General features: G+C 40.3%; 1 protein-coding gene across 2 annotated transcripts; it reads right to left on the reverse strand.

Annotated features, from left to right (window-relative positions):
* Window positions 1–7,350: 7,350 nt before the first annotated feature.
* On the reverse strand, window positions 7,351–10,509 carry LOC121967279 (probable beta-1,3-galactosyltransferase 2). Of its 2 annotated transcripts, none has more exons than XM_042517393.1 (11): window positions 10,055–10,509; window positions 9,637–9,733; window positions 9,427–9,491; window positions 9,138–9,349; window positions 8,995–9,058; window positions 8,804–8,876; window positions 8,604–8,724; window positions 8,288–8,375; window positions 8,084–8,209; window positions 7,884–7,993; window positions 7,351–7,787 (listed from the first exon to the last, which is right to left on the reverse strand). In XM_042517393.1, the coding sequence occupies exons 2-11, from the start codon at window positions 9,724–9,726 to the stop codon at window positions 7,639–7,641; spliced, it is 1,098 nt and encodes a 365-aa protein (XP_042373327.1). In that variant the 5' UTR covers window positions 9,727–9,733; window positions 10,055–10,509; the 3' UTR covers window positions 7,351–7,638. The 2 variants fall into 2 exon arrangements, with proteins under 2 accessions (XP_042373327.1, XP_042373326.1); XM_042517392.1 differs by having other exon boundaries at window positions 10,032–10,508.
* Window positions 10,510–12,309: the final 1,800 nt, after the last annotated feature.

Genomic DNA, 12,309 nt, shown 5'->3' on the forward strand with positions numbered 1-12,309 from the left:
TTTAGTCCATAAATGGGCTTATGCAGCTTGCATACTCTGCCAGCATGCAGTGGATCTACAAAACCCTCAGGTTATGTCATGTACACATCCTCGAGCAAGTTTCCATTCAGAAACACGGTTTTGACATTCATCTGCCAGATCTTGTAATCGTGATATGCTGCAATAGCAAGCGTGATCCGAATGGACTTAAACATCGCTACTGGAGAAAAAGTTTCATCATAGTCAATACCATGAATTTGCTTGAAACCTTTAGCTACCAAACGACCCTTATAAGTATGCATAAGTCCATCCATGTCAGTCTTTCTCTTAAAGACCCACTTACACCCAATGGGGTTGACTCCTTCAGGTGGATCAACCAAAGTCCATACTTGGTTGGTGTACATGGATTCCATCTCGGATCTCATGGCCTCTAGCCATTTCTCAGAATCTAGTTTCATCACAGCTTCTTGATAGGAGGTAGCCTCATTCTCAACGAACATAACGTTGTCATGGACAGACAAGAGAAATGAGTATCTCTCAGGCTGACGACGTACCTTGTCAGACCTGTGAAGAGGTAGGTCTACTTGAACTGGTTGTTGTTCCTTAACTCCTTGTGCAACAATCTCATAATCCACAATATTTTGCGGTTCCAGTTCAACTTCCATCAAGGCTTCAGTGCTATGGTCCATATCTTGAACTTCTTCAAGATCGAACGTACTCCCACTAGTTTTTCTAGAAACAAAGTCTTTTTCTAAAAATACCTCAGTCTTAGCCACAAACACTTTATGGTGACTGGGAATATAGAAGTAATATCCCTTCATTTCCTTGGGATATCCTATAAAATAACACTTATCAGATTTGAGTCCCAGTTTGTCTGAGACTTGACGTCGAACGTAAGCCTCATAACCTCAAATCCTCATAAAAGATATCTGGGCATCTCTCCCAGTCCATATCCTATATGGTGTCTTTATCACAGCTTTGGATGGAACACGGTTAAGTGTAAAGGCTGCTGTGTCTAGAGCATATCCCCAAAAAGATATAGGAAGATCAGTGTGACTCATCATAGATCGTACCATATCTAATAGGGTACGATTCCTCCTTTCAGATACACCATTCCACTGTGGTGTTCCAAGAGAAGTGAGTTGGGATAGAATCCCACACTCAGCTAGATAGTCACGAAACTCATAGCTAAGGTATTCACCACCTCGATCTGATCGAAGTATCTTAATACTCTTGCCTAGCTGATTTTGTACTTCATTCTTGAATTCTTTGAACTTTTCAAAGGATTGTGACTTATGTGTCATCAGATACACATAACCATATCTACTGAAGTCATCAGTAAATGTAATGAAGTACTTATAACCACCTCTGGTAGTGACATTGAAAGGGTCACATACATCACTATGTATAAGTCCTAATAAGTCAGTTGCTCTTTCGCTGTGTCTACTAAAGGGAGTCTTGGTCATTTTGTCCAGTAGGCATGACTCGCATGTCTCATATGATTCAAAATCAAATAAGTCCATCAAATCATTTTTATGGAGCTGGGATAAATGATTCTCATTTATATGACCTAAGCGACAATGTCAGAGATAGGTTCGGTTCATTTCATTTGACTTGAACCTTTTGGTACTTATGTTATAGATGAGGTTCTCTAAGTCTAGAATGTAGAGTCCGTTCATTAGAGGTGCACTACAATAGAACATATCTTTCAAATAAACGGAACAACATTTGTTCTTTATTATAAATGAAAAACCTTTGTTGTCTAAACAAGAAACTGAAATGATGTTCTTTGTGAGAGCACACACACAACAATATTCATCTAATTCTAGTACAAGCCCAGATGGCAGAGATAGAAAGTAAGTTCCTACAGCAACAGCAGCAACCCGTGCTCCATTGCCTACTCGTAGGTCTACCTCGCCCTTCATCAATGTCCTGCTATTTCTCAGCGCCTGTACACTAGTACAAATGTGAGAAGCGCATCCAGTATCTAATACTCACGATGAAGAAATAGAAAGATTGACTTCTATAACATATATACCTGAAGTAGAAATCTCATTTATCTTCTTCTTAAGATCTTCCAGGTATCCTTTGCAGTTCCTCTTCCAGTGCCCAGTCTGACCGTAGTGGAAGCAGGTAGCATCCTTGGCAACCCCTCCTTTAGGTTTCATTACCTTGCCTTTGCCCTTAGCTTGGGACTTTCCCTTACTTTTAGGCTTGCCCTTGCCTTTATGCTTTTGCACCATCAAAATGGAGTTGGGCTTTACCTTTTTAAGGTTGAGCTCAGCAGTTCGCAATATGCTTAGCAGCTCAGGCAGTGACTTATCAATTTCGTTCATGTTGTAATTTATGACAAATTGACTGTAACTTTCTGACAAGGATTGCATGATCAAGTCAGTGACTAGTTCTTGGCTAAGTGGGAATCTCAACCTCTGTAGGTTCTCTATGTATCCAATCATTCTGAGTACATATGGACCTACGGGAGTCCCATCTTGCATCTTGCACTGAAACAACGCCTTAGAGATCTCGAATCTCTCGTGCCTTGCTTGTCCTTAATATAGTTGACGAAGATGTTCAACCATATCATAAGCAGTCATCAACTCGTGTTACTTCTGAAGCTCAGAGTTCATGGTTGCGAGCATGAGACATGACACATCCAATGCATCATCTTGATGCTTCTTATAAGCATCTTGGTCAGCTCGCGTGGCAGTGGCAGGAGGTGCCTCCGGAATGGGCTGCTCCAGGACGTACAATTTTCTTTCTTGTGTGAGAATGATTCTCAGATTCCTGTACCAGTCTAGAAAATTAGCTCCATTGAGCTTGTCCTTGTCAAGGACAGAACGCAGGGAGAAAATGTTTGTGTTCGTCGACATGGTAATCTACAACATAAATAAAGTAGAAAATAAATATCATATTCCACTTATCATTTAATTAATTAGACCTTTAACTAAATGATGCTCCCACTGAATTATAAGATTTTTGTAGAATCAAGTCATGGATGTGGTCAAACCACACTACTAGATTCATACCAATTAGCTATAATTCTCGGGGGACAAGATTCACATCATACTACGCCTTGAGTTAGCTTTGGCTAAATCGCCCAAGACTTAGTATGATCGGTAGATAACTAATTATCAATTACATCTTTATGCAACTCTTGTTTATATGATCAAGATAAATGTGATCTTTATCCTATCTTCCCAATCGTTAGAAAATGCCTATAGTTTTACTCGATCCAATTGAGTTAACTAGTTATACTCAATCTAATTGAGTTTGTTCTCACCCAAGCTTTGATAGGCGGGACCAAGATTGTCCCTCCGCACCCTACCAAGATAATATGCATTGCTCTGCTTTGGCAGATTCAACAACAACAAATGATCGAGGTAGTGATGGGTATCAAAACTTGGTAGACATTTCGAGTTGACTTGATTAAGATCTAATCTAATCATGGATGTGTATCATATACGCATTAAGGCACTAATTAGCCTATATTAGCATGCATCACATACACACAAGAAATAATATATATATATATATATATATATATATATATATATATATATATATATATATATATATATATATATATATATATATATATATATATATATATATATATACCGATTAATTAATTTATGATGAGGTCATGGCCCTACTATGATCTTCTCAAGCCAATGAAAAGATCGGACGGTCAACCTAGGGTAAATGGCTTCTTCAAGCGCCTCCTTTTGACTGCCATGTGTTGACAACACCCTCTTCGTAACTCCTTGAGTGGATCTTCCACCGCTTCATTTTGTATATTACAAATATAAAACTCGAGTTACATTCGAGTCTAAAATCTATTTACAACAGGAACATAATAAGGGAGGCACGACGCGCAGGTCGCATATCATATACAACACGCACAATACTAAAATGGCGGGCAAACCATATTATGAATTACAACACAATTTTAACCAATCACATTGGGGGTTTTTGGGCCATGACCATCACAATATCATACATAATTCTAAATTATGTATTTTACATAAATTTCTATAATTTTACTACTGTTTTATCAATTTTATGAGTCACAACTTCTCGGCGGTCCCGTTTAGCGAATTTCGGGCGCGATCGCGAGACAATGCCCCGTGCAGGGTTAGGGGCAGCACCCCTTCTCACGAAATGAATATTGCGAGTGTCCCAAACTGATCTAATAGCGCCTTAAGTCACTGTCCAAAAAAAAAGATAATTTTATTTGGGCGAGACCTTGCCGTTTCGGAAGATTTTTCTCGGTATTTGAAGCCTATAAGTGTCCAAGCACTTGTTGCTTCGCCTCTACAAGAAAAATACTCACAAAATCCATAAAAATAGAAAAATTACAGAAACTTACAGATTTGAAACCTTTTCGTAATAACAAATACAAACATGTACAAGCTTCGCATGTGGCTCTAATATCACGGTTAGCAATTTCGAGCCGCAAAAATTACTTTTTGCGTTGCGGAAACCTCGAAGCTAGCCACGGATCCGTGCTAAGATAAATAAAAATATTCATGCACATGTTTGTCTACACTAGATCTACCTTAGATCTACATGAAAAGGAAGTGTTACCCTTGTCGCGATGCCCTTCGCTTATCCCGCTTGTCCAAATGGTTGCCGGATCTCATAGAGTGTCAAGTGTACACTCCTCTACACGTATCAACACGGAAAAAAGGTGGAGAGAACCACTTAGAGTGTGCTAGCACTCTTGAGATGTCTCGGCAATGGAGGAGAATGAGAGAAAAGAAGAGAGGAAGAAGAAGAAGCCTTGAATAAGTACACACTTATTCTTCATTACTATGGTCGACCACTTAATAGAGGTTTTATACCTCCATGTAATACCAAGAGTCATGACTCTTGGTCTTCCTCATGAGGTGACACACAATGATGTAGCCTTGATGATGTGGAACATCATCATTGGCCGACCTATGCCAAGTCACAATGAGGTGGCATTTGGTCAAGTCAAACTTGACCCCTTTGATTCAAATCAATTTAATTTAATGAATCTCTATTCATTAGTTTAAATTGACTCAATGAATCATAGTTTAAATTAGACTCATTCGACACATGAATCAAATTGGGTCCAACTCAATTAGTCTAATTTGGATTACTCTTAATCAATTTGGTTCATTACATGAACCTAATCCTCTTGGTCCATTATATGAACCTAATCTCCATCTAACTGCCCTTTGTGTGTGACCTTATAGGTTCTTGTAACGTTGGCAATGCTCCTAAACCTATTTAGAAACATAAGCAATAAGCAGTATCTAGCAACACATTATTACTACCCAAGTTATAAGAATGTTGAGATCCAGCATCACCATTGTGACTACTAATTGTGACTCTCACAATATGTGACAATATCCTTCTATCTTCGAACTCTAGACCTCCAGGATAAGTACTAGAGTTTATGAATCTTGGTAGCCAAGTGAGCGCCTGGCCAGGGGTGGAAAGACCTAGTGAGTAACAATACGGCCGAGGGTCGTCGGATGACAACATAAGGGGTCGCCAGTTGGGCCACCATTGTGGTCGCCCAAGGGACCATCAGGGGCCGCCAGTTGGGCCGCTAGTGTGGCCGCCCAAGGGGCCGAGGGGCCGTGACGTTAACTTGGCTACCAGGATTCATAAACTCTAATACTTAGCCTGGAGGTCTAGAGTTCGAATCCTGGGGAAGGCAAAAATCCACTGGCCAGGGGTGGGAAGTCCTAGTGAGTAATGACACGGCCGAGGATCGTCGGTCGACGACATAAAGGGTCGCCAGTTGGGCAGCCAGTGGGACCGTCCAAGGGACCGCCAAGGGGCCGCCCAAGGGGCCGAAGGGTCGGGTCGTTACATAAGACATTAGTACGTAGACCGAGATAAGATATCAGCGCGCAGTCGGGACATGATGGTGCCACAAAGGCCAGAAGATAAAAATATTACACAAGTCAAACAACTACAATGTTCGAATATTGAAAGGCACTATAGCAGAACGACGATAGCTGCGGGGGCTCAGATGCCGAAGACGGATCCAATTGGCGAGGTCAAGCGGAATGCTAGCACGTCGTCAGACATGCGTTGCCAGATAGATCGAAAGGGTATGCGATAAGGATGGTCCGGAGGATAACAACAGCCGTTGAAGATAGTGTCGCCCAGTTATGCTGTGTCGACCAGATGTGAGCGGTGTCAGCCGCTGGAGGCAGTTGGTCGGTCGTGGCGAGAAGGCGTACGGGCTGCTGGCGTGTGTGAGGGAGCAAGGTAGCGCTGGAAAAGGGGAAGAGCGACGGAGCAATACTGGCCTACGATGTGTGACAATAGAGGCAGCGCCGGCCACGAAAGCAACGCGAAGAGGAAGGAAAGGGGCAGCCGACCTCAAAAATGGTCGAAGCCAAAGACGATGCCCTGGCGATATGCTCCCAGCGGCAGTGATGGCGTGAGGAGGTGGGCGCGACACGATGGAGGAAAGGGACAACACTCTCATACAGCAGAGACAACGCCAGTGAGGGGGAGTCGGTGGTGGCGAGAAGGGCCACAAGACAGTGGCGCCTGAGATAATACCAAGGTCGCGCGGGAGGAGGTCGGCGAGAGGAGAATCGACCGGGGTCGGAGGTGCGGGAGTAAATGAGGTATCAGTTGGCGGGCGACAGCAACAACTCCGTGACGAGGGAAGCGGCGATGTGAGCTGTCGAATGACATCTCACCGGAGAGCATGAGAGAAGAAGAGGCCCTTGAAGTCCTTGGTAGAGATGACGGCGGGAGGAAGAAGGGGAGCAACGACCGGTATCGTCGAGAAGAGGAGCGTGAGAGGGAGGAAGTTGCCCACCTCCTTGGCGGTAGAGGAAAAACCACGAGAAAAGTCCCCTTCCCCTGGCTCCCCCTCTCCTCTTAATTCCTAAATAGTGTAATGACCAAATTGCCACTCCCTTTCTCTCTAATTCCTTCTGGGCCCTTAATCAATATCGACATCAGTGTACTTGATATGACAAACTCGAGATAGATATCAATATGAAGGTGATGTACCGAATATTGACAAAGTATTTAGAAATGTTCATACGCATGTCTTCCGATATTTGAGTGGTCCCTATGTAGGCTAATGAGCTTTTATTAATACAATTTACCTTCAAATAACAACAACAATCAAGCCTAATTCTACTAGATAGGGTCAGCTATATGGATCCTTTTACCCCATTAAATTTTATCCCTTATTATATCATCATCTATATTTAAATAAATTTTATTTTATTTTATTATCCCATTAAATTTTATCCCTTATTATATTATCATTTATATTTAAGTAAATTTTATCTTATTTTATTATTACTAACTAAGTCTTAATAATCTACTTTAATCTTGGGAAAAAAAAACATACACGCGACCTTCAAGGAACAACAATGATCAGTTATTGCATATGAAGCCCTTAACAAGAGTTACAAGATACAAGATGACCATCAAACATTTCCAAAGAATTACTACGGGAGAGCCCTATCGCTCCCCTCTCTCTATATCTATTTACCTCTTCTCCCTAAATGCTTTGGGGATCTTTTGCATTTTATTACTCCAACGATCAATTCCCTCACTGAAAAAAGGAAATTCATAAACATAGCACATTCTGCATCAACCCCACATATTGTGGTGCAAAGCAGGTTATTGCATAGGATGATTCTTTCAGAAGTCTGTGTTCCACAGAGTCTTCTCTCCTTCACCGCATCTTTGGTGAACCTCTTTGATCCTTTCAGCTGAGTTGCAGATGCCACTGCAGGCCCAGTCATATGAGGCAACACAGATGTTGCCTGCCTGGGCTTTCCATTCGCAATCTGCAATCATGTATCGTGAATGGATTAGACTATTGATCTAAATAAATCTTAAGCCTCTATTGAAATCTATGCACTGGAGTTAGCTATGTAACTTACCAGGTGGAGTACCGCAGCACAGTTTCCGATCATCAATGTGTTCGACATCAAGCCCAATGAACCATGACCCAAGTGAAACATCCTCATTTGCATACTTGTGAAGCAAATGCCTAATGATACAAGAATTAGATTAGTACAATCATATAGAGTCTCAAAATTTTCTTAACGTGGTAGGAAGTAATCGGAACATTTAAGCTTACTGATTCATGGATATGTAAGTAGCTAAGTCCTTTGATATGGCATATAGCTGACCAGAAGCATGCCGGAAGTACTTATTTCCGCCGTCCCCAAACTTCCAATACTCAGGTTCATGATATCTTACTCCCCTGCTCAATAGCAGCTATTAGGATTAATAGTTTCACTTACTTTCTTGACTATAAATATAGTGTAGAACATATGCTTACTTTTGAGCTAGGACTAGACCAGATTTCATGCATCCAATATATACCCGAGGCTTCAACCGATGCTTAGCCAGAGTGGCTCCAAGAGTTGCTGCCGTTTTCGAAGGTAGATGATACAACATAACACAATTTTACAAATCAAAAGATTATTAAAATGAAGTGAGAGAATTGAATCATTGATGTTTCTTGTTGAAGATATTCATGCACTTTCTCCACAATCATGTAACTGAGTTTATAAGTAGTATATTGTTTTGAATCCTCTCTTTGATTGGAACATTTAGATGATTTGGATGAGAATGAAAAAGATAGTGATACTTACCAATATTTACATGGACATCATCATCTACTTTGATATAGAAATCTGCATCCCACATAGAGACGGCAGTTGCAAAATATATTTTTGTTTTGGCTGACAACTCGAGATAGCCTTCGACATGATCCTGGAAATTGGATGTAGAAGCAAAATGAGATCCAGAATAGTTTTTATTTTCTTATGAAAATCCAGGAGAAAAATCGAACCAGCCTCATGAAGTCACCATGCTTTCTATGTTCAGCTTCAATTGCCTTGTCCAAAATTCCACCAGATGTAGCACTGAGACAACAACTCAGATAAATTAGAAACTTAAAATTAGTATGTTAAATGCTGATAAAAAGATTCACAATGGAAGAATTTACTAGAACATATTTCCTGATGAAGGCATGATACGGACCTGTGACCGATAACAAAGCGAACAATAATTCCTTTCTCTTCCTCCAGCTTCTTTCTTTTCTCACCTGAGAATTTGATGATCAGATGCAAGAAATTCACCATTTAGCAAGTAGCACATCAAATGTAGGCAGTACAACAACAAACCTTGAGGCATCCAAGTTGCGCGAACTGAATCTCTTCTCCGACGACTGCTAAATGCAGTGTTAATTCCCATGACCATGAGATATTTCCTCCTCCCAGCTGATTCAGTTGCCTTGAGAGTCTCTGACACTGGAGCACCATTAAGTATCGACTCCTGAGCAGCTCTGGCAGCTGACAATTCCATTTCTAAGTCTGATATGGTTTTATCTAGAGTCCTGCAACAAAAGAAATGTTCATATTTCAACTGTTCATCGAAACTGATCTATCTACAACAAAACCTCAGATTACTTACTGGATTACTTGCTGGGTATTTTCAACATTGTTGAGGATGTCTTTAGGCTGTTGCTTTGCATTATTCTGGAACACATGAAAAGAAAAAAAAAAAGGGTACAATATAAAAGAAAATAATCAATGCACATCTTGGAGATGGAGATCTGGAAAGTTGGATCTGCTGTAATTTGGAAGGAAATTAAGAACATTTGGAAGTTTTAACACCACTTACTGGTCTCGGAACACAATCACTGGACACGAGATTGAGCTTATTGCCATCTGATGCTGTTGTTGTCCTAATGACGCCCTTGGCTTCAGGCATAGTCCAACTGCCACCAGAGAAAAATGTTTAAGTACAAGCATGATTTGATCAAAACTAGATGTAACTCATCTCAAAGAAGTTCAGGTTTCAGAGGAATGGAGTTCTTATGAAATTTGAGAGAAGAGTTGCCAAATCAAGGTTTTGTAATGATAAAGAAAGAAAAATTGATACATACATGCATAGAATTCAGATAAGAAGGAATCTAAATCTAAAACTGGAATCTGTGAAAATGTTTTTTTTTATCAAATCCAGGAAAGAATGAACAGAAATTTATCAATGAAAAAAAAAGGAGCGGAAATCCGCACCTGGTGGTGAAGAGAAGACCTACACAGAAGCTTCCAAGGCAAAGCAAAAAGGTCCGCTTTTTCGAAACCATTCCCCTGGCCGACACCTCGCCGCCGCCGGCACCGCTTCCTCTCTTGAAGCTCGTAGCCATTCTCCCCCTTCTCCTCCGCCTCTTATCGCGCCGCCACAAAGACCCTCCAATCTCCAGTCCTCATCTGAACTCCCCGATAAAAATCCTACCTTTCTCACCACACTAATGAAACAGAAGAATCGCAGAGCAGCATCCGGAAGCAAAATTCAACAGCAGAGAGGCTAGAATTTGGTATTCAAAGGCCTGGAAGATTGAGAGGAAAGATAAAAATTGGATCTTGGAGGTGGAGTGTCTTCGGTTTTGGACTCTTGCGCTCCATTGGTGGTCTCTTTCACTGTTGGGGGTGGACTATGGAGGAAGGAAAGGAGACCCAACAACCGGAGAAGGAGAGGGAAAAGGGCCTGGGAATAACAACAGTTTACCAAATTTCCTAATTCCTTTTGTTATTTGTGGTGCAACAGCAACTTGGCAATAATGGTACAAAGATCAATCTAAAGAAAGGAAGAGCAAAGATTACACAGCAACTTGGCGATTGCTTCACTTGCAAATTGATAATAAGAATAAATATGCTAAAATTTCTAACAAAAATTAATGTGATTACTAGCCACTATGATTTAGAATGTTAAAGAGTTAAAAACAAAAATAGATTAATGAGAATATATACATATCCAAAGACTCTTAATGGATGTTCCTAATTAAATAATTTGGAAATGATTGAAAGTGGGGGAAAAAAAGATAAATAAAGGCAAAAGTATAATATTACTGATCGAATATTAAATAAGAAAAAGTAATAATATACAGCGGTAATTTACAAATTATTGGTGGATAGATACAATGATTGAGCTATTATATGGAACGTGGTTTTAATATATTATTTAAGATTAGTGTTGTCAAGGTGATGTCTTTGAGATTGTACAATGTCGGTGCTAAACTTACCGCTGCCAGTCGACACAGAAAGGCATTCCATGTTCCTGATGTTAATGCCCAGAAAATACCGGAGGGGAGAGGACTGACCCACGATATTCCTCCGTAATTGGACTATTGGGCTAGTGGAGGGCGGTTAGTGTACGTAGCATCAGACGTAGTGTCATTAGGAGGAGAGAGAACGAATGAGATTAATGCTCCTAATTCATAATTTTTAATACAAGCACAAATGTGATTAAGGAATGAGACGGCTAGTAGTGCATGTGCTAAATCCCTTTTCTGGCCTCCCATCGATATCATCAACGTCAAAATCACGGCCACTCTATTGATGGTCACGAGCTTGCGGAGGTAGTGAGCTGCGGTGTTTAGTGTTCATTCTTAATTCTATTTTTTGTCCCTCCTTCTTCTTCGTCTGCCCGCGTTTCCTTTCTCTTTCTTTCCTCCGCAGTGTATTTGGTTTTTCACCCTTATCGGCGCTGTAGGGCATAAAAGTCTTTTCCAAGTACACAAATGGTCCTCGCTTTTGCACTCCCATGCGCTGGACGTTGCTCTACCAACCAGAGAAGCCACCCTCCCTGCTTTCAGTCGTTTCACCATTTATTTATAATTTTTAAGATAATTTAATTTTCTTTCTCTGGCATATTTAGAGTATATAAAATTCTATGCTTAAATATTTTATATTTGTACGTATCAATTTTAAATTTAATAATATAATTAATTTTTCTTAATTTCCACGTAATATCAGAGTTATGTTATTCTTTTTTTTATCTAATTTTTTTCTATCACCCCAGTTTTAATTTCCTATTATTATTGTCGTCTCCTACTACTGTTGTCAATTTCGACGTCAACGTTCATTTATTTCAATTTCAGCGTCAACGTTCTATCCTGCTGATTTCGACGTCGACATTCTTTTCTACCAATTTTGGTGTTGACGTTTTTTTTTGCCGATTTTGTCGTCGATATTCTTTTCTATCGATTTTGACGTCGACGTCCTATACTGCCAATTTTAGTGCCGACACTCTTTTTTTCCAATTTTGATGTCGACACTCTGTGTTGTCGATTTCTACGTTTGACATCTTTTTCTACTTCAGATTCTTTGTGTAACCACGGGTCATCCCGACACTTATTTTTACTGATCATATAGATATGTATCCTTACAGTTTGATTATTTTGAGCATTATTCGTTCTGTTATCATACATAGTCATGCAGATACTTCATGGAAATCTGATCCGTATATGTTGGAATAGTTTTCAACAGTTCCTTATTTTACAACCCTCTGTCA

The sequence above is a fragment of the Zingiber officinale genome, chromosome 3B (assembly GCF_018446385.1).
Source record: "Zingiber officinale cultivar Zhangliang chromosome 3B, Zo_v1.1, whole genome shotgun sequence".
Lineage (NCBI taxonomy): Eukaryota > Viridiplantae > Streptophyta > Magnoliopsida > Zingiberales > Zingiberaceae > Zingiber > Zingiber officinale.